This window comes from Mauremys mutica, chromosome 8, assembly GCF_020497125.1.
Source record: "Mauremys mutica isolate MM-2020 ecotype Southern chromosome 8, ASM2049712v1, whole genome shotgun sequence".
In the NCBI taxonomy this organism is placed as follows: domain Eukaryota; kingdom Metazoa; phylum Chordata; order Testudines; family Geoemydidae; genus Mauremys; species Mauremys mutica.
In genome coordinates, this window is record NC_059079.1 from 26,803,671 (window position 1) to 26,830,814 (window position 27,144).

General features: G+C 38.1%; 1 protein-coding gene across 10 annotated transcripts in view; it reads left to right on the top strand.

The window, feature by feature from the left end:
- Positions 1 to 27,144, top strand: part of ADGRL2 (adhesion G protein-coupled receptor L2) — a 190,962-nt gene that overhangs the window by 132,833 nt on the left and 30,985 nt on the right. For 7 of the 10 annotated variants that reach the window (XM_045026939.1, XM_045026940.1, XM_045026943.1 and 4 more), the window contains exons 5-14: positions 3,277 to 4,077; positions 14,109 to 14,405; positions 14,932 to 15,035; positions 15,879 to 16,064; positions 16,999 to 17,037; positions 19,876 to 20,059; positions 22,773 to 22,895; positions 23,204 to 23,409; positions 24,506 to 24,679; positions 25,966 to 26,175. In XM_045026939.1, coding sequence (XP_044882874.1) covers positions 3,277 to 4,077; positions 14,109 to 14,405; positions 14,932 to 15,035; positions 15,879 to 16,064; positions 16,999 to 17,037; positions 19,876 to 20,059; positions 22,773 to 22,895; positions 23,204 to 23,409; positions 24,506 to 24,679; positions 25,966 to 26,175 — 2,324 coding nt within the window. The remainder of the gene's footprint in view (positions 1 to 3,276; positions 4,078 to 14,108; positions 14,406 to 14,931; positions 15,036 to 15,878; positions 16,065 to 16,998; positions 17,038 to 19,875; positions 20,060 to 22,772; positions 22,896 to 23,203; positions 23,410 to 24,505; positions 24,680 to 25,965; positions 26,176 to 27,144) is intronic. The other 3 variants (XM_045026941.1, XM_045026948.1, XM_045026944.1) reach the window with 1 other exon arrangement.

The window sequence follows — 27,144 nt, forward strand, 5'->3', positions numbered from 1 at the left end:
TAAAACCAAAAAAAGTTCTTGTTCCTGTTCCTATTTTTTTTATTCTTGTTCTGAACTGGTCTCTTTTCCCTATCCCTTCACACCCCAAATCTTTAATTATCACAAGATTTTGTTTTTTAAAAAAGCTATGAAATCTCATGGTTACTTCCATTCTGTCCATGAGAGTGTAAACATGGTTGATAGTGTGAGATTTTGTGGTAAAAGTTATAGCTCTCTCTCACACATGAATTTAATGTCTCACCCTTGTATAGTGTATAGCATTTTTCATGTCTCGCTGGCCTTCATAAATACATAGCTACCTTGCTGACCATGCATATGGCTAGAGCTCCCTGGGTTCTGTGTTCATGGTCCTCATAACAAAATCCTTTATGAGAAACTTCTTTCGTTTGCCTCTCAAAATTCATATCTATTGCTGATATTTTTCTGATCCTCTTCAATAAAAACGATCTTTTGGGATGCCCAGGTGAATCTCCATTAAAAATGGAGTTCTAAACAAATTTGATATGCATTGCTTTGTCCTAAAATTAGAGTGTTATTGATTGAATTACAGAGAAATTGAGAGTGCCCTACTTGACATTTCTCTCAATTATGCTGCACAATATATGTTGATACTTTGATTGAATAACAGAAGTCAGCCCTTGTAGGATTAGTAAGCACATCAGAGGCACTACTTTCTACATCTATGCATGAAATTTTATTTTAAGCCTTATTTGGACTCAGGAATTCAATGGAAAAACATTTAAAAAGTGTTTTATTCTCTCTCTCTATTGATTGGACTTTGAAGCATTTGTTTACTTTAGTAAGCCCATCTGTCCCTGAAAAGCGTACAGCTGTACACAAATGTACTCAGAGCAGACATGCCATTAATGATTTTTGTTATCCATGTCTTTTCACAACTGCCCTACTATTACTGATTCTAAGCAGGTACAATATTGCTCTTTGCTGAGGAATAAGCTCATGCATCATAGTTCACAAATGGAATCATCTGAAAGTCACTATCAGAATTGTGGCAACCTAGAAATTCTGTTCTGTTTACTTTGATAAGTCCATAACTACAAATAGCAGGAAAATATGTGTGTTATCTGAAGATGTATAAATGAACAAGGCTAGGAAAAATACCATTCATTTCAAAAACATTAACCAAAAAAAAGTTTCTAAATTGTCCCCTGAAGAAATATTAGATGGGTTCAGTCAGTGCTGTTCTCACATAATACCACAGGTAATGTTGTTAAATGAAACCAAAAATCCACAACCTTTTGTGGAAGAAAGAAATATGTTTCCTAGATAATACCATAATACTGAAGGTGTAATAGCTGTACAGGTAGTTTTCATATGCTTCTTTGGTATCAACAGATACTGTTACAAAGGAGTGGTACAACTGGCATTGTCCAGATCATTTATTGAAACTGAAGGAACATACTTCAAAAGTCCCACTGACAGTGTGAACTGGTTTTTATGGCTTGTAATTATTGGGAGGCTATTTACTGGCTGGACTTTGGTTGTAACACCCTTCATGTAATTACATAATCTATTCCTTTAAACTTCTTTGGGAAAGAATTGCTTCAGTAATGTAACAACTCTGCTAATCAGGTTTGTTTTATGAAGCACTTTCCTTTAATGGTGTGTGTGGTGGTGGAGATGGTATTTATTTTCAATGCTTGGTATGATTGTCTTTACATACTAGCTTGCTGTTTCGGGCTTAGTCGATGATGCTGGAGAATGCCTGAATGAGCTAAATGTTAATTTTTTTCTTCTCTTTTCTTCTTGCTTACTGTGCTTTTGCTTCTTCCTTCTAGATATTTTCACTTGTTCCTTTTACTCTGATTTTGCAGTTCTAGACTGAGAAGTTACAGTATTCTCAAGAGTAACATTCTGGGTGGGGGAACCCCAAGGAAAACTAAAGGCAATGAGCCGCTTCACTTACAAGAAAGAAAAACAGAACACTGACCTGGGGATTATAAGCACGCGCCCACACATTCACTCACACACACGCCCACACACCCCTACTTGTGTATAATATATATTAATATTTCATTTTAAAAAAACAACTTGGTAGGAATATACATTGCATTTGGGAAGGGTATGTATATCATGCATTAGTGAAGTCATTCATTATTTATTCAGGTTCACTAAGTGAAACTACATGCCAACATATCGGTGTTGCCTCCTTAATCTACTAAAATGATTGATCCATGTTCACTTATGTAACTTTAGAATCTTTCTCCTGCTAGGTTTTCCTGTTGTCTGTTTCTCTTTATCCAATATAGTGCAGTTCTTATTCTCCCTATATTTAGCGTCTGTTACTAATTTAATCTTAGATTAATAGTCAATTTATGTTAATCTTCTTTCTTTTTTCCTTGCACTTTTTTATTTTTCTTCCGATGCTTAAAATAGAAGTGGAGCAAAAAGGTAAATAACGTATACAGTCCAAACCCCAGCTCCTTGTTATGTGCCTTATGGATGTTAACCTCCTCCCTTCCCCTACCCACAACACTCTGATATTATGATAATCAGCAGGATCTTATAAGTACACCTCATAAAGAAGTCGACTGTTTGCAGTAAAGAGACTCGGTTGCTTAAAGTAGGTGGTGGGATATAGTGTCTGAAAAACTCGGGGCTGGAGGGGAGATTCCCTTACTTTCTCTCTTTCCCTCTCTTTCTCTCATCCTTGGGTACTTTCCTGTTAATAAAATGTCATCTTGCCTGGCTTCCAGAACCCTCTCCATAGCATGCCTTGGTTACAGGGTTTCCTGGTCTGTTTCATTCATTGCTCTGGTTGTGTTTTGTTTTCTCTGCTCCTAATTGCTTTCTCTATATACCTGATGATTTGTTTTGTTTCTTTATTTTTAATCGAGGCACCTCCTTTTTCAGCCTCACCACTTCTAAAAGTTCTAAACAATTTGATGTAATTTTTTTTTTTACTGAAATGACCTACCGCACTACTACACACCAGTTAAAAGCTCTGGAGCCTAAATGCAGTATTCACTAAAGTCTAAGATGAAAATGCAAGAGTAGCTCTACATTTTTAGATGTACATGTGTGCTATTGAGCCTTGGTCTGTACTAGTGAAAATAGTTCCCATCCACTTTACATACTGGTACAATAAGAACATGGTAACTTTAAGAAAAGTAGATGATAAAGAGTGATAATTGCAATTATACAATTAAATGAATCTTTTCTTCCTGACACAATCATTATGACTTATCTAGTCTGTTTGGTTGCATGAATGTTTTAATTTGACATAATTCTTGTCTTACTTCTCTCTGTGACTGTTAGTTTTTGTTTGCCCGGGGACGTTGAAAGCAATTGTGGACTCACCGTCTTTATATGAAGCTGAACAAAAGGCAGGTGCTTGGTGCAAAGATCCTCTCCAGGCTGCAGATAAAATATACTTCATGCCATGGACTCCATATCGCACTGATACTTTGATAGAATATGCTTCTTTAGAGGACTTCCAAAATGGACGCCAACAGACAACTTACAAACTTCCAAATCGAGTGGATGGCACTGGATTTGTGGTGTATGATGGTGCTGTATTTTTTAACAAAGAAAGAACCAGGAACATTGTAAAGTTTGACTTGAGGACTAGAATTAAAAGTGGAGAGGCCATTATCAACTATGCTAACTACCATGACACTTCTCCATACAGATGGGGAGGAAAGACTGATATTGATTTAGCAGTTGACGAAAATGGTTTATGGGTAATTTATGCGACGGAACAAAACAATGGAATGATCGTTATTAGCCAATTGAATCCATATACTCTGCGCTTTGAAGCAACATGGGAAACCACATATGACAAACGGGCAGCATCCAATGCTTTTATGATATGTGGAGTCCTCTATGTAGTCCGATCAGTGTATCAAGACAACGAAAGTGAAACTGGCAAGAATGCAATTGATTACATTTACAACACCAGGTTAAGCAGAGGAGAATACGTAGAAGTTCCCTTCCCCAACCAGTACCAGTACATTGCAGCAGTGGATTACAACCCAAGAGATAACCACCTGTATGTGTGGAACAACAACTTCATTCTCCGATACTCTCTAGAGTTTGGCCCACCTGACCCAGCCCAAGGTAAGCATTTGCTTTTACTTCTGCAATCCACTTGTATCATCGTTACTATAACATATATTCAGACATTTTTGTGCATAGACCTTGATTTTGGCAGAAGGACAAGGCTTTCTTAGGTACATGGCAGTGTTACTTTATGTTGGTATGACACACATTGAAGTGCCTACTTTGTAGCTCTAAATCACAGGAGAGTTATTTTATTAGGAATAAATGCTTGTATTTGTGTCACCTTTACTAGAAGAGATCTGTTGAAATAAGATTATTTAATTCATTTGGAGCCAGAAACCTGTTAGCTTGTGCTTTGCTTCCCGACTTTAAAATTGATTACAATATACCTGCAGACCTTTTAACTTCTTGGCACCAGCAGTTGAAAGAGATGTGTGCTAGGAGGTCTTGGGGGGACTGATGGGGTTAATGTGCAATTCCAGGTATAAGTTCTAAAGTTTTTCCATCCTGCTTGCACTGTCTCCAGTATCTGCTTAGATAAGATTATTCTACATCTTTCTAGCAGATTATGACATTGTAGAATTACACATTAGTCTTCCAGGTAAATCTGTAACAATTGCAGTCAATCTGAAATGAGCACAACTATCTGCATCAGCACTCCCCCTTCTTCCCCCCCACCTTCCCTCCCTCCTCAAAAAGAGGCCTTTTGGGACACAGATCTCATAAGAAATGACTTCCAACAAGTATGAACCACAAGTTAATACCTAGAGATAGAGTAAATTCATGAAGAACTACTCTGTGTGGAACATTTTGGCAACGGGGATATAGGGAGAGGGAAGAATTTTGACAAGCTTTTTTATCATTGAAGGCAAATATTTCACTTCTCATGTCATTAATGTATACATTTAGTAACTTTTTTTTACACTTCAGAAAATCTTACAGTAAGGTCTTGTCTACTATGCACAAAAGTTGTACCACTTCAGTTATACCAGTATAGTCAAAGTGGTACCATCCCCACTAGTGCGAACACAGTTATATTGGTATAAAGGTGCTTTTTACCAGTATAGCTATTCTTAGTATGGGAAGGAGAACAAGCTATGCTGGTATAAGGTACCTTCGTACTGCTATTACTGCGTCCACTCTAACGGTTGTACAGGTATAGCTATTTTGATTTAAAAAAAAATCCCACCCCCGAACTGATTGGTACAAAAACTGTATGTAGAATTGTAGACTAAGCCTTAGATTGTTTTTGTAATGTTGTAATATGTTGTAACTGGATGCTGCAGAACGTTTAACGATGATGGGATCAATTGGAAAACAGATCCTGGTTCTAAGTATTTTATGGGACTGGGGCAACTGCCCTATTGTTCGTTTCACTGTAGGAGATCCAGTCAAACAGAAGGTGAGTGAAGCAAGAGCTTGAAAGGGAGTAAAAAGCTTTTTGAGCTCTTTGCTAATACTACTCTTCCCTTCCTTATATAGAACACAGTGTTAGCCACAAAGTTTTCACTGTTCGTCCATGAAGGTATCTTTAGAAAATTTTGGTGGTGATTTGAGAGTCTCTGTGTAATTATCCTGTTGCAGTTCTAAGCTCAGTGGAAGACAATGAGTGTATATTGATTTTTAATTTTATTTTACTACAGACACACAAATAAATCTGTGTACTTGTTTCTCTTAGTGATTGGCTAAACAAGAAGTAGGAATGAGTAGACTTGTAGGCTCTAAAGTTTCACATTATGTGTTTGAGTGCAGTTATGTAACAAAAAAAATCTACATTTGTAAGTTGCACTTGCATGATAAAGAGATTGTAATACAGTACTTGTATGAGGTGAATTGAAAAATACAATTTCTTTTGTTTATCATTTTTTACAGTGAAATATTTGTAATAAAAAATAATACAAAGTGATCAATGTACACTTTGTATTCTGTGTTGTAATTGAAATTGACAGATTTGAAAATGTAGAAAAACATCAAAAATATTTAATACATTTTAATTGGCATTCTGTTGTTTAACAGTGTGATTAAAACTGCGATTATTTTTTGAGTTAATCACGTGAGTTAACTGTGATTAATCGACAGCCCTAATATATATAATCTATAATCTCTAGCCTGCTTGCTTGCTTGCTTATATATACCTGCCCCTGGAGATTTCCACTACATGCATCCGACGAAGTGGGTATTCACCCACGAAAGCTCATGCTCCAAAACGTCTGTTAGTCTATAAGGTGCCGCAAGACTCTTTGCTGCTTTTACATAATCTAATATATAACTCATACATATAGACACATAAGAACTAAAAATAATTTTTACCTCAAGTCTCCTTCAATCTAAAGGTATGTCTACACTGCAGCTGAGATCATTCTTCCCAAATTAGGTAGATGGATTTGTGCTAAAAATAGCAGTGTAGCCGGGGCGCCGGCTCAGTCTAGCCACCTGTGTGTGTATCCAGGGAGTCAGAGCAGTTTTGTACTCAGCTCCCCGGAGCTGCTGGTCAGATTACCCCTGACAACAATGCGTATTTTTAGCTAGCTCCACAAGAGCTAGCACGAGTCTGTCTATCCGTGCTGGGAAGCATGCTCTGAGCTTCAGTGTAAACATACCCTAAGCCAGCTCCTCATAGTTAAAGAAACAGCACATTGAAGAGGGACAGACGCTGCCTAATATGAATGCTCTTTAAATACACAAAAATAAAGTGATAGAGGGATTAGGAAGACAACCCTTAAAACCAATATTTTGTTTGTATAAAATACTCAGATGACTTTAGTGTCAGCATAATATTCATTTAATCTGTGTAAATTGGCCATCAGTTTTCTTAGTACAGTACAATGTGATTTTGGTGTCTGCATGTGTAAGACACTTATTGGTAGGCTGGAGACTGGAGATCAAATTTTGAGATCATTGGGTTGACTAGAGGGCTGGTTGGGTTTTTTTGTAGTTGCACAATATCATTTATAACAACTGTCAATGCACGCTTTATATGTGGAACTCATTGTTGCGATGTTGTGGGTGTTGTGATGGCCAAAAGTATAAATGGGTTAAAAAAAGAATTAGGTAAGTTCAGGGTGGATAGGTCTACCAATGGTTATTAGCCAAGATAGTCAGGGGTGCAGTCCCATGCTCTGGGTGCCCCTAAACCTCTGTCTGCCAGAAGCTGGGACTGGATGTTGGGATGGATCACATGATAATTGCCCTGTTCTGTTCATTCCCTCTGAAGGATCTGGCATTGGCCACTGTCAGAAGACAGGATACTGGGCTAGATGGACTATTTGTCTGACTCAGTATGGCCATTCTTATTTTCTTAACTGTCTATTCATAAAGTTGGGTGTTGTTTCTACATCTTTTATAAAGGTAATAATTGGAGATATACCAATCTCCTAGAACTGGAAGGGACCTTGAAAGGTCATTGAGTCCAGCCCCCTGCCTTCATTAGCAGGACCAATTTTTGCCCCAGATCCCTAAGTGGCCTCCTCAAGGATTGAACTCATAACCCTGGGTTTATCAGGCCAATGCTCAAACCACTGAGCTATCCCTCCCCCATAGCACCTTTTAACCATAGCACCTTGGTGTTTTGCTGCCTTGTCCTAAAATACCCTCGTATCAGGCATTTAATGATGTCATAGAGTTAGTGCTGCAAAAGCAGATGTCCTGGCTTTGACTTCTTCTGTTGGAATGGTTAATTTGGGGCCATTATGAAAATTTAGCAATCTGTGTCACTTCTCTTTGGAATGGGAGCAGTAATGACTCTCTCTGATCCCTCTGTCACCTGTCTATCTGCTGTCTTGACTCTGTCAATGCTTGGCTACACCATAACTTCCAAATGCCGAGTGTTTTAAAGACTGAAGTCCTCCTGGGTAAAAAGACTTCTTTGTCGTATCTGACTCACACTCCTGAAGTCAGACATTCGCATTACTCCAAAGGCCAAAAATCTTGGACTCGTTCTTGACCTCAGACCTATGTTTTCCTTCTTCAGATGTCTTCCTTATGTTTAATTCTGCCTATTGCAGTCTCTAGAATATTGCCAGTATTTGACCTTACTTTGACCCTGCCTTTGCTGAAACCCTTATCCATGCTTTAATCACAATCTCTCCTATTGCAATTGTCTATTTTACAATTTTCCTCAATTCTTCAGGGAATTCAGAATGTTGTGACCAAAGTACTCTCTTGCACCAAGAAACAGACCCCATATCACATCAGCCTTTTCTCTCCTTCACAGTCCCTTCCGTTGACTTCATCCTTTGTATGCTATTTTCCCCCTCTCTGCACTTATGGGAATTACTGTACATAGTTCTGTAAAGTATTCTCTATGGTACCACAGCACTTTGATACTTCTTATGATGGACACCACATAACAACTGTGCAGGAATGTGGTTTCTTGGGTTAAGTGAAAAAATAAGTTTTTTTAAAAGTTATATTCCTAAATTAGTAAATAAATAAAATATATTTTGACTTAAAATAACAAACAGATGCAACTCAAAACAAGTGTGTGAACCATACCAGATTCTTCTTTACTGCCTAGCAAGTCCTGTGGGTGAGGATACTGCAGTTTTTCTACTACACATATCACAGACACCCAAAGAATGCAAGAAGGCAGAAGAAATTCAGGAATAAAATACTTTCTAAGTTGAAAGAATTAGGAGGGGCAGGGGGTATTTTCAAAAATGGATATGTTGTTACACTGTAATGCTTCTTTGGCATCAAAGAGAAGGCAGATTCTTTTCTCAGTGAATTAGGGGAAGATTTAATCTATGTTCATTCCAATTTGCGCTAACAGTGCAAAACAGTTCAAACTGGAGTTCATTCTCCTTATTTGCAGCATGTTAACTATCATTACATTTTATCAAATCACTGCAGGAAAATATAGCAGCTGTGGGTGTGTGTAGAGCACAAGCCCTTATTGTGCCATTACCCAGGCCTTAAAATAATAGGAAGTTGGTGCAAATAAATCTTTATCACCCCAAGAATCTTCCAAGGAGTCATGCAGCAAACAGCTAAAGAAAATCAGATCTCTGCCATTATCTCATGCTGATGATTGACTGAGGAGTGGTCGTGGTGAAAGAGATGAGATAGTGGTAGCCAATTAACCCAGTTTTCAACTGTAGCAATTTTGCCAGTTTATTGAAACCTTCATTATCATGTGCAGATATCAGTTAAGAACATGGTTATGCTAACTTTGTGCTCTCAACTAAGCAGGATTGGCTGGGTTAATAGCTGACTGCGCAGCTTCTTAATACCTAGGTGGTGCAGGAAGTGTTGGTGATTTCCCGGAGTCAGTAATGAAACAATACCCCAGGTCTGTGCTAGGGGGCCATCTTTCAGAAAAAATGTCAAACAAAGGTCCTTGCTACTTGTGGGGTATTTCAAATCCCACGGCACTGTTTGTGAGAACAGGAACTGTTAACTCAGTGACCTAGCCAAATGGCAAAGTGTCTGTTGTTATTTTGATAGGATAAAATTTTCAAAAGTGCTTAAGTGACTTAGAAGCCTCAGGCCTGGTCTAAGCTCGGGAAATAAAATCAGTATAACTGTGTTGCTCAAGGGTATGAAAAATCCAGACCTCTGAGTGATGCAGTTAAGCCAGCCTAACCCATGGTATAAACAGCGCTATGTCAACAGGAGAATTCGCCTGTAGACCTTGCTATCGCCTCTCGGGGAGGTACAATAGCTATGCCAATGGGGGAAGCTGCCCTGTCAGCATTGGTAGTAGCTTCACTGAAGTGTTACTGCAGTGCAGCTGCAGTGGGGCAGCGTTTTAAGTTGTAACAAGCCCTAAGTCTTATTTTCAGAATTGATTTAGGCACGTAGGCAGCTACATCTCATTGAAAGTCATTGGGATTTAAAGCCAGATTTTAAAAGGTATTTAGGCACCTAAAGATGCAGATAGGAACCTCGTAGAAGTGCCTAGGCCCCAACTTCCATTGAAGTCAATGGGAGTCAGGCATTTCAGTGAAAGTTAGGCACTTAGATGCCCCTAGTGGGATTTTGAAAAGAAGTTATGAGCATATTTAGGTGCCAAAATACCTTTAGTAATCTGGCCTTTACTATCTAAATTACGCTTTCCATTGGGGGGGAAATTATTATTTACTCCCTGTCTTAAATTGTTAGGCTATTCTGTTACATAGCACACTGTTAAACAGTTGCTGTATTTCACCCCAGTGGTTCCCACATTTTCAGTGGTGGAAGAAGTAATCCATTTGGGTAGAGGGGTCCCAACCCTCCCAGATTGTCCGGGAGTCTACCAGAATCAGCCTCGGTCTCCCAGTGACTATTGAAAACAATCCGGGAGATTTTAATAGGCCGCTAAAAATCCGGTTGGCGGTGCAGCAAGGCTAAAGCAGGTTCCCTACCTGCCCCCTGGCTCCGCACGGCTCCCAGAAGCGGCCGGGATGTCCATTTCCTAGGCACAAGGTCGGCCGGGGGGTGGGGGAAGGGGAGGTGTCTCCATGCGCTGCCCCCGCCCCAAGCACCAACTCCGCAGCTCCTATTGGCCGGGAACCGTGGCCCTGAGCCTAGAAGCTGGAGGGACATGCCTGTCGCTTCCAGGAGCCGACTGAGGTAAGCGCTGCCCAGCTGAAGCCCGCATCCCTAAGCCCCCTCCTGCACCCAAACTCCCTCCCAGAGCCTGCACCCCCAACCGCCTCCTATACCCCAGCCTTGAGCTCCCTCGGCCCCCGACCAGAGCCCCCTCCTGCACTCCGAACCCCTCAGCCCTTGCCCAGAGCTCACTCCTGCACGCCAGAGCCCTCATCCCCTCCCGCACCCCAACTCCCTGCCCCAGCCTGGAGCCCCCCCCACTATGAATTCCTCATTTCTGGCCCCACCCTGAACCCTCAGCCCTCTGCACCCCAACCTCTGTCCCAGCCCGGTGAAAGTGAGTGAGGGTGGGGGAGAGTGAGCGAGTGAGTGAGGGTGGGGAGATGGAGTTAGCCGGGGCAGAGCCTCAGAGAAGGGGCAGGGCAAGAGTGTTCGGGTTTGTGCAGTTAGAAAGTTGGCAAGCCTATTTGGATAGTTTGAGTATTAATTTAAATTTGGTCTAGCATGTATAGGATATAAGTGTAAGCTAATTTACCATCTACACAATAATTACATTTACCTCCTTTTGTTTGTATTTTTACTTGTTTGTGCAGTCCAGTTTCAGTTGAACACATTCTCACAAATTATTTTTTTTAAAAGGAAGTTTTCCTCCTCCCACTGCCACAAGTATTGTAGCGCCGTCTAAAAGTTAAGACCAAACAAAATGAGAGTTCGTAACTGCTTTAGTTTTGACGTGGGAGGCAAATTAAACATTTCTTAACCCCCTACAGTCCTATCCCCACTCCTGGGCACAAGAGGGTGATTTTCTACCTGACTCTGAGATGCAGTCCTGGGGTGTAAGCAGTTATTTGACAGCTGTCACCTCCTCATTGTGAAAGTTCTGCTTGATGGCATATCAGGCTTGCATGTTCTCTCCTTCCTAGTGCTGTAAAAATATTACCTAATAGTCATGATTCGAATTAAGTTGCAATGAAAAAGAATAAACTCCAGTTTTGCATCTAAATAGAAATCTTAGATTACATTGTAGATTAAATCCTTCCATAGTTCCTTAAATACAAAATGACCAGCCTTTTAAATGCTTGATGTTTTTCAAAAGTGATTTAGTGAATTGTGGTGTTCTTTTAACATTTTCCACTGAAGGTGCTTCTCCTTTCCTGCACTTCCAACTCCATTTGGATTATTGTAGTGTGCTCTCTCAGATATGCAATTCCACTCAGGTCTTGAGAAAAGTATTTTATAAATAGATTTTTAAAGTAAATTTTATTTTTGTGATTTTATGTTATTACTAATTAGGGATTGTAAATAATTTTTAAAATGTCTTTCTTATTACAAGTATTTGCTGATCATCCCCTTAAAAGCAAAGTAGATGTGCTGTATAATTTATTTTAATGGGTAGCATTGAAAATAGTCTGTAGCAAATCAGCTGCACTCAGAGTTGCAGTATGAAATTGTGTTCTTAAAATAGTCACCTCACTATTGAATTTCAAATATTTGTCATGAGTCCTTTTACTGATATTTAGCTAGTTCCTATAATATTTAGACTATTCTTATCCCAAAACCAAAAGTAAAGGTCTAATAACAGTACTAATTGCAATATTGTTAATACAGATTTCATTGATTAAATATGTACTAATTAGCACTGTGTGTCATGGGATATATAGGATAATAGTTATAATCTGTTCTCGCCTGCTCCATTCTCCTCTCCCCACCCCTCAGCACCTGATTCAGCAGCAGTTACTTGACACATCTTCAAGTGATTGTGATGCTTTTGACAAATGTTAATTGAGAAAGCACTGAAAGCCTGGTTGCATTGTAATCAAAAGAAAATTACAGAGGTTTCACAAGATGTCATGCAAATACGTACAAAAAAAAGATAGACAGGTTTGAATAGGTTTTTGCTGCAGCTGGGTAGGCAAAGAAGTTCAGCAGGATTACACAGGCAGTACTCAAACAGTAAATAAATTAGACTGGAAATAAGATGCAAACTTAAGAAGTTTCTGATTGAGATGGAGAATAATGTCAGAAAGAATATCTTTGCATATATTGTTTTTACAAGAAATTTAGTTTGCTCTTTAAGAACTTGAAACTGAAAACAAATAAAAAATTGCCATGTAAATTTATACTGTAGCATGGTCAGTTGATAGTGTCTGTAAAACATCTATCCATGAAGAATTGTTGTAAGTGAATAATGTGAAAAAGGATTTTAATAAAAAATAATTGTGTTACGTGAAATGTATAAACAACATTTGAGACTCTTAAAACATTTTTTTAAAAATTCAAAAAACTCTGAAAGACAGCTTGGGTACTTCTTTTCTTGTTTACACTTGCGGTTTAATTTAATTTCAAGTATGTATATTTTTGATAAATCATAGCCCAAGGACATGAGGTGAAAATTCCCTTTTTATGATTAAGGTAAGCCTATGAGAAGTAATAGAAAAAAAAACCCAAACCTGACAACCCCAAAAACTGAAAAATGTCAGATCTGTTTGTTTCCAGTATGTCTGACAAAGGTGAAGTAAATACCTGTCCTTCATTTTAAATACTTCAGGGCAGGGGTTTGTCTTTGTTTTGTCTGTAAAGCATCATGCATACCTGTGGAGATGCAGAAATAACAAATGATGCAGCTGCATTCTTCCGCTGGCCCTTATTGCTATCAGATGAACAAATTATGGTGGTGAGCATAATATTCATAGATACCAATATTATACTTCTGTAGCCTAATAGGACTCTAAACCGATCTGTTCTGTACTTCATCAGTACAAGGATTATTTGTTAGTACATTCCATATGTGGGTTAGCAGAATCAATCGGCTGTGGGTCTCAAATCGCAAATTATCTGGCCTAACCCAGTGTTGTCTTGACACACAAGATTAAGCCATGTATTTGCCACGGGCTTGAATTACTGGTTTCTTCATACCCGCTTTATATTAAAAAAAAAAAAAAGAGTTAAAACCTGAGATGATCAAAAGCTAAGACAACACATACATACTAGGCTTTTCTTCTGTTGAGATCTAATCAAGCAAGAATGATGCTGGGTGGGAAGATGTTACAGTAATTATTTTCCTGCAAGGTGTAGAGTGGGTGACTTGATGTTTTTTAAATTTTAAATGGCCTAGTTATTTACAGCCCACAATTTTTTGTTTTTACACCGAGCTTGATTGTTTACAGCACATTGCTTTAAATTATTCTATCATACTGCTCTTTTTTAAGGTGATTAGAACGTGTTTAATTGTTTTATGTGTATTTGTCATGTACTGATAATTCATTACCAGTGCCCCTCGGCCTTTAGCAATGTAACTATCAATTTGTATCAGAGAGAAGGTGTAAACAAAATGTACTGAACCATCATGTTAATTTGAGACTGAGAGAATTAAAAAAAGAACAGAAACTCATTCAGAATTATATGCTTAACGGTGACTGTAGAGAGCGCAAAAGATTGATACTGAAATAAAGAAAAAAAGACACAAGAGAATCATGTAAAATCACATAACCTTTTTTTACCTTTCTTCACTATTCTGAAGAACAGTTATTTTTATTACTCTTATTTTCTCCCTACAGTGCCTACTACCGCAGTGACAATAACTTCTTCAGCAGAGCTATACAAAACCACTGTGTCAACCATAAGCACGACTTCACAGAAAGGCCCCATAAGCACAACATTAGCTGGAGGCACAAAGGAAGGAAGCAGAGGGCCCAAGCCACCACCATCAGTTTCCACAACGAAAATTCCTCCTGTGACAAGTTTTTTCCCTTTGCCAGAGAGATTCTGTGAACCTGATGAGGCCAGGGGGATTAGCTGGCCTCAGACGCAAAGAGGAATGATGGTTGAACGCCCTTGTCCCAAAGGAACTCGAGGTATTGCCTTAAACAAAATCTTGATCTCAAGTAAATGTTTCAAAAGGAATGGACAACTTTCTTGGCCTTTTTTGTTTTGGGGAATCTGAAACTGTCATGATTTTTGTTACTCGGAGTATGTAGTGTTTGTTTAGGCTTTGATCTATAAAAGGCATTTGATAATAGGTACAGACTGACCTCGCACACACTTTTCAAGAATCCAGGGCAAATTTTAGGTCTTTGCCTGAGAACTGTAGAGAAGCTTGCTTACAGCTGCCTTTCCCATTATGAGCTGCTCTCTGGATGATTTCCAGGGAAAATCAAGAGATTTTTGTTTGTTTGCTGTAAAAGTCTGATACTTTACCCTGACTTGTATATTGCCGTTTGTAATTTACATTATTTTCTTACATTTTGTCAGTTATTGTCAGTTGTTTCCACTACTGCTATTCAAAATTTAATATAGAGTTTGGAGTGCATTGTAGCTGATTTCCCGAATGCATGCAGAAAAATGGTTTCAATTTCACTGTTGTTTCTACATCTGTTGTAGGAACTGCCTCGTATCTCTGCATGGTTTCCACTGGAACATGGAACCCTAAGGGCCCTGATCTTAGCAACTGTACCTCACACTGGGTAAATCAGCTGGCTCAGAAGGTTGGTTGGAACCCTTTAATATGATACACACTGGTGATTAAGGGTTTTAACTCTGAACATAAATTATTCAGCTTTGTATGTTGAAACCATCTTTATTACTCTTTGTTCAATTTAAAAGCAGAAAGAATTATGCATACTTTGTCTGCAAAGCATTTACTGAAAGTTAGGTTCACATGTGTTCTTTGGTAAGCTGTTTTCTAAATTAAACTCTTTTAATGAGTCCATGCTTGCTTAATTTCATTCCTATTAAATTCAAACGTGCTTTTTGATGTTCAATAGGAAAAAAGTACATTCACCTAATAAATCAAGTACTATAAAGTGCACACCAAAATATGTATGGTATAAGCAGATGTTTAGCTAACTGAAAATGATGGAAGAAACTAGAATTCTAAAAATGTGCATTAAAAACAGAATATGATTAGAGTGCAGCATCACTTTTTGTTCTTCCCCTCCCTAGTGAGCATTAGTGAGGTTTATGAAACTAAATAATTTGCCATCACTACCAGCTGCTTGACTTTCAAATGCCTCAAACACTGGTATGAACAAAAAGATTTATTAGTGTTTGATAACAGTGGTAAAATGAAAGTGAAGATGAAATAGAAGATCTGGCCCAAAATCACCAATCTGATTTCTGGTTTTGATGGCTGTTAAAAGCTGCTTTTGTATGTTATGGATCTAAGAACTTTTAATCTTCTAAGATAAAGTTATTGGTTCAATTAGTTGTGGATTTCAACATACATGCAAATGATTATTTCACCACAACAAAGGTATACAGAGAATCAGAATTGGAAGCCACAAGCAGAACAAGGGATCCTGCTGAGATAATATAAATTGTCTTTTCAGATCAGAAGTGGAGAAAATGCTGCTAGTCTTGCCAATGAACTGGCTAAACACACCAAAGGACCAGTTTTTGCTGGTGATGTGAGTTCATCAGTGAGGCTGATGGAACAGTTGGTGGACATTCTTGATGCTCAACTGCAAGAACTGAGGCCTAGTGAAAAAGACTCAGCTGGGCGGAGTTATAACAAGGTACACAGCTTCCCACACCTCCATCTGCTAGGATAATCCTTTTTTTCCTTTCAGAAACATTACTGCCAAATCCATGCTTTACTCCTACTGTACAAATAAAGGTTTAAGAAAAAAACAAATCCACAATAAAGTGTAAATTTTATTAATTGGCTGACATGAAACTCAGTAGATGACTGGGTTCAAATATAAAATGTGTGTATGCTTACTCAAATATTGAATATATCACCTCTGCTTTGAGAAGAAGGGACACTATTGAACTCTGGGGAGTAGCGTATCTTCATGGAAACCCATTGCAGACTCAGAGCCTTTTTTAGTCCATTTAAGACCGGAGCATTAGTCACTAATGATAATTGGGTATATTAAACATGTTATTACTACTGGCAAATATTATCACAGATAAAAATATCTCTTGATGTTCTTGAATATGAATCATAATAACATTATCATTCCAGTTTTCCTGTTGTGGTTGCTAAACATCTTGCCCACTGTGATTCAGTCAGCATAATATAAATAAATTAAGGATTTTTCATCCAGTCTGTTTTGGAAAGACCATCCCATCCTCTCACATCTCCTACTCTGGCAGCTACAATCTTGGCATTTTAGCTCTTGCAAGAGTGGTTGATGGTTTTTTCAAAATCCCTACCTATATTGCTGAGCAGAGTTCCTCCAGAGACCAAGCATATGCCCATAGTCTACCCATAGTTTGAACAGAACTCCGACTTTTGGAGGAAAGGATGGTTATAACCAGGTATATGGTTGGGGAGTAGGGTTCTTCAAGAATGTTGCATGGCCCCATGGAAGTACATTGGGCTAAAACTAGACAGACATCTGGACTCTGCATACTGAAGAGTTGACACACCAGACTAATTTTTGGATATTTTTGTAGCTTCCAGAATGTGTCTAACCTCTGATTTTCTTTTTTCTTACTAAAAAGCTCCAAAAACGAGAGAAGACATGCAGGGCTTACCTTAAGGTATCTCTCCTGTGCTGTCACCCTGCTTTCACCCTGCTTCAGCAACCTGCCACGCTTTATCATCTTGCTGCATGATCCTATGTATTTCAGTCTTTGATAAATGTGTTTTGTGCCCCATATCAACTGTACAAATGTTGGCTTTGCACAGGTATAATACTCTCAGAATAAGCAAATGATAAGCGCTTAAAACTCTTCTCCTCCCCCCCCTGCCCCCAGTCAAAAATTACAAGAACAATAATGAGCATTGTGATTTGGAGATGATAATATCTCTGTTTCCCTGTGTTATGTTTGTGGAGAAAAAATGTCAATAAAACAGAAATGGTGTCATATTGCTACTTTCTCGCTTTTTCTGAGGTGCAATCTTAAATTCCAGAGATTTTTGTTAAGAGTCTTTACAAAGGTCAGATTCAGTAACTTAAGGGGGTGGACTGCAAATAAAAATAAAATCATTCCTGTAACTTTACAGTACAGTGTGTGCCAAGTGCCCCATTAGCTAAGTTACAAGGGGCATGCAGTATATTGTTACCTGACTTCCAGTTACTTACAGATTCTGCAGCCTCCATCCCTGCAGTGCCCAGTTCCCACACTGTGATGCTGTGCCAGTTATGTCACTGCCACCACTCAGTACTGCTAGTGGAAGAAACTGGCCAAGAGTGGATCACGTAAGTGGCTTTTTAAAATTATATTGCACGGTTTTTCAAAGTTTCTTTTTTAATATTATTAATTTTTGCTTACACCCTATGGGATTTAAAACTTTGAAACACCGCACAACATAATAAAAAGAAAAGCCTCTTATCTGACATTCCCCCCTTTATATAGGACTGCTCCAGTCACCAGCCTTCACAGGCTGGAGCCTTGCATAGAAATGGGAGCTGGTTGGTCACAGCAAGAATAGTTACTGTGAGATCCAAAAGGAAAAAAGAAGTAGGAGTGGTGGAATCAGATTTCAAATAATAATATTTTAATTGTCCCTTTTAGCGTGGTTAATGGGGAGCACAGCAGATATTGTTGGAATGGACTGAATTTTCATAATTCATTTGCAGTTCACCTTTTAAGATATAGGTTAATGGGAAATGTAGTAATTGGTGTGTTGCCCAGGACACGTGTGTCACTGGGACAAAAATAGTCTTTTATTTTTTCCCCCTCTCTTTAGCAGGGAGGAGAGCGCACCTCAGAAATATTATTATATTGATAATCATTTTGATTCTTCTGAAGAAATACATAGAGTTAGATTGTACCATAGTAAATAAGGCATGCTTCAAGTTAATGAATGCATATAATCAGCACGGTATATAGATACACAAGAAACAGTAGCGCGACCTTAATTTCTGACCGGTATCATTTTCAGTGAGTCTCAAATGAGCTTCTCTGTTCAGATAAGAATAACAAACCTCTTGAAATTACAAATCAAAAACTGACTTACACTATGCAAATGAAACAAGTTCCCACTTTGTGACAGAGGATTCAGTTGTACCTCAGATTAGAGGCTCCAATCTGTATTTCTTGGTGACTAATGAATCTGGCCTCCGCAGACCAATTTCTGTTCCACTCTAGTTAATGGCTGCAGCAGTATCAGTGTGAGCATTTTGACTATTCTGTCTCCCATTAGAGAAAAAAAAAAAAGCCTTTTAATGCCACCTCGAAGTATCTTCAACCTGCCAGAGAGGTTGTGTGGCTCACAATGCTGGCAGAAAGAGGATATAAAGATGGATTAGGCTAATTAATCTTGCTCTGACAATAGCCTCAACCAACTTTTTCTATTCATTCATGTGCACAGTGTAGTATTCCAAACCAATATTTTTGTGTTCCGTTTCCATTCCCAGTGTTTTTAAACTGATCAAATTATGTATGTGCTTAATGACACATTATGACTAGGTAAATGGGACAATGATTCAGCAATGCATGGCATATTCAATGCACAGCTACATTATGCATTAATGTGTAAGAGCCTGCCTTCAATTGATTAACTGATTACTGTGATTGATTGGATTAGTTTGTAAAGAGAATGTAATGATGTCTCTTCAAATTCCCTTTTCTCCTTACTTACTGTTGTTTTATATGCAGCTTAATGAATCCTAATATATAATAATATAGTTGTCACAGTGCAGACTTTAAAAAATGGGAACTTTGTTCAGTTTTGTAATTACGCTTTCACAGATAACAGGGTCAGTCAGTGGGCATCTTGTTTGCTCTACTGATTTCCTTTGTTGAATGACCATTGTGCAGGAATGGAAGTTAGTAAGCTTCCAAGTATTTGTCAACAGGTACAGAAAAGGGGAGAGAGAGTGATGCCGACTATTTTATAACTACCGAGGCAACTTCATTTCATGCCTCTTATAATAAAAGAGAGAGTTGGTCTTAGACAACAGCTTATGGTACTGTAGCTGCATGTGTTGTGTTAAGTTTGCAGGATAATAGTATTGCCTTTTTAGCCTAAACATTGGAATGCTGGCTTTGGTATTTTTGGTGTTTTCTAAATATGAATTATATTTTTTTGACATTAACTTCAATATTAAGCTTCAGGCAAGACCATTTGCATTGGTTCTTACATTTCTTAGCACATTAATAATGGAGTCTTCATATCTGATACGAAACAAGTCAGATCTGCATGTTTGCCAGTGACAGATAACGCACTGCTGGTGGCTTGTGCACCTCTATTTGTTTTAGTTCAATAAAGGGTTGGAAATATTTTTATGTTGAAAATAGTTTTCTGGTGCAATTAAATCACAGTAAATCATCTTGAGAGTTAAATATTATAATTGTCACCAGATAACATTGGAAATTTTCCCCCACTGCCTAGGGCAATCACACCTAATGATAGTCTTCTAATGAATACAGGCAATCGTTGACACAGTGAACAACCTGCTCAGGCCTGAAGCTCTAGAATCCTGGAAAGATATGAATTCTTCAGAACAAGCACACGCTGCAACAATGTTACTTGATACACTAGAAGAAGGGGCTTTTGTCTTGGCTGACAATCTCTTAGAACCAACTAGAGTCTCAATGCCCACCGAAAACATTGGTAAGTTAATTTGACTTCAAGTGTAGTTTCAAGTACTGCATATCCCGGTATGACAAGAAAACAACATCCAAGGTGTCCAGCATCACAGTACACTAAGAAAGCTGGGGTCTGCAGTACTTGGTAGTGAGCTGCAGCTTCCCATCTGGGGGGGGGGGGGGCCGGGAAGTGTTCGTAAATTGGGGTGTTTTCTTAATTAGTTAAAAAAAAGTATTCTTCTGGGGCATAATTAATGCGATGTAAAAAAAGTAAACCAGTTTATGTTGCAAAGTTCATCAACAATTGAAAAATCCTTAGCAAAATGTATGGATATGAATAGTGCTTAAATGCCAGAGAATGGATTTTCTGAAGTAACTGAAATGCTTGCTGTGGAACTGTGGAAATGTTTTCACATTATATATAATCTACTCCTAATGAATTTAAATTACTTTCTGGAATGTGGTTTGCCAGTTAAATGTTTTAGGCACATAGAACATGGACCAAATGTTTATATTAAACATAACTGCCTTCAGGTGAAAATGCATGCAGTGAACTACATCTCCCATAATGCAGAATAGCCATGCTCCATAGATTGCAAAATAGTTGCAGATACTTGGAACATAATTTAGAATTTAAATGGTGGCCCTGATGAAGGGCTCAGCATTAGGGATCTACAAATACAGATATAGTCTTGAGTTAGTTAAACCCACTGCTGGTACATAAAATTAAAATGTCTTTAGTGTACTGATGAGTCACGCCTCAGTGAGGTACAAGGGGAAAGGGATGCATATGATGCCGAGGTGCTGAGTCAGAGGCTTGGGGATTGGACTGAGAGATTTGGTAATGGGAAGAGTATTGAATAAATAATTTTTTGGATGGGGGTGTGAGAACAATGTGGAACTGCTGGGTACTTAGAGTCTCGCAGGTGAAAGGCCTCCAAACAAATAATATCTTAAACCTCTATTTTCCTTCTTAAAACTGCATCCTAAACATCACATTGTAAGCAAAGTAATATTGGTGTGAACTATGCACTTGTACATTCAAATTCTGGATGGCCCTTACTTTTTATAGTGGTGGCTCTGCCTGCCTTATTATAGAACTTTCACAGGAAATGTTTATCACCATCACTAATATATCACTATGACTATTAAGTAGTTACACCAATTGTCATTTCAAAAGTTTCACTCCCGTATTAGGAGTTTGGATAGAATCTCTTTATGAAAAGCTTTCGAGAGTTTGCACTGGATTTAACTGTTAAAGAATAATTTTTTAAAATGTGCTCTCTCTTGTCCGATTTAATTGAAGACATTTTTCATTCATATTTTTACCTTTACTTTTTTTCCCCAAAAAAACAGTAAGGAAACGTCTTTTGCAAATTAGCCTACATGCCACTTGTAAGGCAACAGCTTCCTTTAAAGTAGACTGTGTATCTAGGCCCCTGATCTTTCAAACACTGGTGTACAAGTAGTTCTATTGAGTTTGATGGGACTACTTGTACATCAGTGCTCAGGAGAAGCTGCCTTCAAATTAAAAAAATATATTGCTCATGTCAAGGCTACTGATGTCAGTCAAGGCCTAACAGACCAGCTGTGCAAGCACAACTCCCATTAAACTAAATGGCATTCAGAAACAGAACAACCTAAAATCTTAACTCCAGAAAGGCTTGCAGTGGACTACCCCTCCTCTCCATTCCCCACAGTTCTCCCTCTCTCCCTTTAAAGACATTCTGAGTGAAATATTGCCCCCCACCCCCATTGAACTCAGTGGTAAAAGTCTCATGGACTTCAGTGACCTGTGATGTCACAATTTATACTTATACTGAACTCAGTCAAATAAATAGTCTCCATGCAAAAACCACTGTAGATCTGTCATGTTCTTGTACATTAACTGTTTTGTTGGTTATTGGAAGCATTTGTGTTTGTCCTTCAGAATATGTAGGGGAGGGGGGGGGGGAAATTTAAACCATTGTCAAATGTGATGTACAGGTGGGCGTAAATGCCAGGTTTTAACACTGAGGCAAAGATATTTCCTGATAATTGGGCTGTCCTGAACTGAGTAATTTTACCTATCAAAGAGCATCCAACCTTGCAAGGTCATTCTATAAAACCTCAGCTCTGCACTATACAAACCTGAGTTAAATGTAAAGAACTGATAGTAACATTTAAATCTTTTTAAAATATTTGTTTGGTGGAACATAAAATGTCTTCCAACCACTGTTTAACATACATGCAGAAAACCTATATTTTGGACTTTTCTAGACACAAATACAGATTCACATAACTATACTATTTAAATGCACCTAGCTATTTACAGTATTTTAGGGTAGCCTTTGTATTGCATAATTGCTGTTAAAAACTGTAGACAGACACTAACAATTTATGCAGTAGAGACACTCTGGGCTTCAAAAATTAAGCATTTCTTCAACCTAAGATATTACAATGCTTTTAAAGTGATGTCTTGTAAGCACACAATAAAACAAGGTTTGTTATCATGTTTTCACCACTGAAGTGCTGTTATTTTGGTAGTATGAACTAAGTTTGATTAAAGATTAAAGAAACTAAGTCCACATAGTTGAAACATGCCAGCATGCATCTGTCTTTTAGAGGCAAACAAGGACAGCAGAATAAGGAGTTTTCAGAAAGTTATCATCTGCCACATTGTATTCTGACCACAAAATATGTTTTCTACTTTTGTTTTTTCCTCCCCTCCATTGTCGGTTTGTGTTTGGTCCGACTAGTTCTGGAAGTTGCAGTGCTCAGTACAGAAGGCCAGGTGCAGGACTTGAAATTTCCTCAGGGCAGTGAAGGAGGCAATTTGATCCAACTCTCTGCAAACACTGTGAAACAGAACAGCAGGAATGGTAAGTTTGGGCACATAAACAATTTGACTCCTTTAATCTGTGTAAAATACACATTTAAAGCAATAGTAATTTAAATCTTGCATTTCTGAATATGTTAATACATTGACTTGCAGAAGTAAAAATAGCTTTTCAGTGGCTCTTTATTGTATGGAATGTGTGCAAGTCTCTTTGGTTGGAATCCAAATCCTGCAAAATGCATTAGTCTCTGCTGATGTTTTATTTTGCATTTAGACAATAGATTATTTAGCACACATTGTACTCTTCACCTACAATTCCATGACATTATAATGGGAGTTTTCCTTTAATAGGATTAGCAAAATTGGTTTTCATCATTTACAAAAGTTTGGGACGGTTCCTCAGTACCGAAAACGCGACCATAAAGCTGGGTAGTGACTTCGTTGGTCGGAACAGTACCATTGCAGTGAACTCCCACGTCATTGCAGCCTCCATCAACAAGGAGTCCAGCCGCGTGTACCTGACTGATCCTGTGCTTTTTACCCTGGAACACATTGATGTGAGTTATGCTAATGAATTAATAGGAAGGACATAAAATCAGCAAGAGAGAAGAGCAAAGCAGAAAAAAAAAACCAACCTTCCTTCCATTTGAATTTTAAATGTTGGACTAGGTCAGAGACACAAGTTTATTTAAGTCTATGAACATAAAATTAAATGAGCCTGGTTCAGTGATTATTAGAACTTAAGTGTATTCTTAATGAAAGCTAATTCAGTAATCAACATGAAAATGTAAATGACTCTAATTTGTTTCTAAGTGAAAATTAACTCTTACCTTAGCAGCAGGATAGAAAAATATCAACTGCTATGACTCTGCCTGTTTAATGTAGCAAAATTAAATGACACTTGGAGTACTTAGTTTAATTCCGGGCCATCTTTGGGAAACCTTTGCAAATTGTTCAAGTAGATTTATTCAACAGAGAACAGAGTGTAGCTTCTACAGTCTCCAGTGCCTCAAAGTTTGCTGCCCATCTTCCTTGTGACTGCTAAATCCATATGTTTCTTTTCACTACACTCTTTCACTCTGCTGTTTGAGTTGGGTTCTTCCTGTTCCCATGCCAAGAGAGTGGGTATAGTAAACTACCAGGACTGGCTCAGAAAAACATGTGTGGGTTTTCCTCTCTTTTATCTACTTCAGCAGGTTCTCCTTGAAGTAGGCCTTGAGGAGCTAACCCTTTCCTGGTGCCTCTTATGTGCAACTTTGGTTTGCTCAAAAATGAGACTAGAAAAGGGATAGTATTTTTAAATGGTCAGTTGCAGGTGAAATCCTACAGAATAAGTTCAGTTTTAATTTTGCAGAAAGAAAAAAAAAACAACTACAATGAGCCATTAGTGCATAAAATCGTAAGATGTAAATTGTAATTGTTTAAAATTGGGTCTACAATAATTGAGATTACACATTAGAGTGTTTCGGACTATAAAGTCCCTTTTAAACTAGATGTCTGCCTTGTACAACATAGTCCACAACTTTGCTGATGAACAACTTTATAGTCCGAAACATGCAAAGTTTAATCTAAATTACCTTTTACATATATTGAACTGTTATTGCCATCTTATAGTATAAAATCCTAATTTTATTTTATCCTTTTATCCCCCAGCCTGACAATTATTTCAATGCAAATTGCTCCTTCTGGAACTACTCAGAGAGGACTATGATGGGATATTGGTCCACTCAGGGGTGCAAGCTGATTGACACAAATAAAACTCATACATCTTGTGCTTGCAGCCACCTAACCAACTTTGCAATCCTTATGGCCCATAGAGAAATTGTGGTAAGTAATGATGCTTCTAGTCAGTATAGAGCAAACCTTTGAAGGTTTGGCTTTAATATGTAGAAGAAAGCAAAAGTTCAGATGCTTATCCAAATCTTAAACATATCTCTGAGCATTTCCAACTTTCATGCATCACTTCCAAGAGCAGCTTCCTCTCCATATGACCTTTCTCCCTCTTCCATAGAGCTGATCACAAGGTGAGGGGAACATTTTTTTTTTAATTGTTTCTGGTTTTTGTTACAATCTTGTTTTTGTTGAAATTTTCTGACCAGATGTGCTTTCCCACAATTGGACAGGTTTCTGGTCCCTCCATTCAACTTCTATCCCCATGCCTTTAACAAACTCCCAGATACAGCTGGATATGAATTGTGGGGAAGTTTCTATGCCCTCCCATAAACACGAGCTGCTATACTAATGATGCGGTCCAGCAGCCTCTTTACTGGGTTCTTCAAACTTCCCTGCACTACAGAGCTTTGCCATCTAACTGCATACCACGCTGCCTATGAAATCTCTAAAGTCCCAGAGCATGTGACATTTGAATGGCTCTTGGACTTTGCCTGGATATTGTGCACTTTGGAGAGTGGCTAAATAGGGAAGCCCAAGAGTGCCTGCAAATATAAACATGGCAGCAGCATAGCCCAGCAAAGAAGCTGCCAGAGAGTTGCTGAGCCATACAACCAATATAAAAAACAAAACCAAGGAGAATGACAGGATTGACCCTGTGACCAATGAAAGTGAGGACAATCTTCTGAACCAGTCTTTGCCTGAGCATAAGGTTTGAGTTTGTGTTGTAAGTTGAAGGGTCAGATGAGTTACTCTGCTTTTTTTTGTTCTAATTGATTTCTTCATGATGAATGTTCACATATTTCTTCCACTCAAGCTTTTTGGCTATAGAGTTGTAGGTTTGTAGGAAAGAACCAAGGTTTTCTCTTATAGACTATTATAAGAATTTTTTTTTGTATCTGCATGTATGTACAGCAATACATTCACGGTACAAGTCTCTTCCACAGAATTTTCTTCAAGCTTACAGATCACCATAAAAAAAAGTAAAATTATCTCGTCTATTTCAAATTTCTATCTTTGTGCACTCAGAGCTGCCTTTCTTGCACGCACGCTAATCTTGAACAGCAGATAAACCTGACATCAGATTGATAAAATACTCAGCACGTTTCTTCTGTCATCTATAAAATTCATCAGGAATTTTCTAGCTGCTACCTGTTTAAATGATCTTCTGTTTGTACTGATAAGTGGCCATATTAATTTTCTCCATTCTTGATTATTTTCAGTACAAAGATGGAGTGCATGAGCTACTCCTTACTGTCATCACCTGGGTGGGAATTGTCATCTCCCTTGTATGCCTGGCCATCTGCATCTTCACATTCTGTTTCTTCCGTGGCCTACAAAGTGATCGTAATACTATTCACAAGAATCTTTGTATCAACCTATTCATTGCAGAGTTCATTTTCCTAATAGGCATCGATAAAACAGAATACAAAGTAAGTCTGTGTGCATATTGATCTTGTTCTCTGAAAACGACTGTTTGAAATGGATGTGAATTTAAATATGACACTACTGCCAAGCTTTCAAGTTTCTGTATGTAACTGATACAGCAAGGCTGGGATAAAAGGCGTTACAAAAGATTAAGATGGACATGTTCCCAAACAATATTTGCAGGCATCAAAAATACCATTATTGTTTCTATTTCCCTCTTAAAGGGAAATAGTATTTTTCCATTAAGAAGCATATGCTAATAAAGATAGCTGATGTAAAGGGTACTTGTCAAAGTGGTGCTGAAATTAAATGTTGATGTACCAGAAACGTGAACTTTTTTACACCGAAGACCTCTGAGTGCCTGATGCAACTTTTTGAAGCTTTGGTGAAATTCATCCCATCATTCAGAGCTCAGAGAGTGGCTTAGAATGTAATAATTTGGTAGAATTTCATCCAGCATTCAGCTAGACAGGAGTGAATCTAAATTGGCTACTGATACACCAGCAGAACTTCCTAAAATAGTAAAAGCAAAGTTATTTTATATTAAAGCAGATAGAAAATTCGGATGGCTGCATAAGAATTTTAAACAGAAGATATAAACAATACATGTAGAACCAACTGTTCTTTATTTATCTTCATGTACCAAATCATCTACAATGTAAGTCTTGCAGCAGTGTTAACATCCCAGTCCCAAAATTAAGGAATTGTTTTTAATGCTTCCACTACAGTAAGGAATATTAATAAGTTGTTTCCATACTTAACGTACGTAGTGCAATTGAATACTTTCTGCAGATACTGTGGACATAATACATTACTAACATTTCTGACTATCTAGCGTATGTTTTTGGCTAGTGAAAACTACTCTGGACTTGTGAAGGGTCTTTGCTTGAAATATATTCAGTTACTACCTTCGTAACAAAATTAGTATACTGTTTCATTTACAGTGTATTGAATTAGCTAGGAAGGTTTTGGCA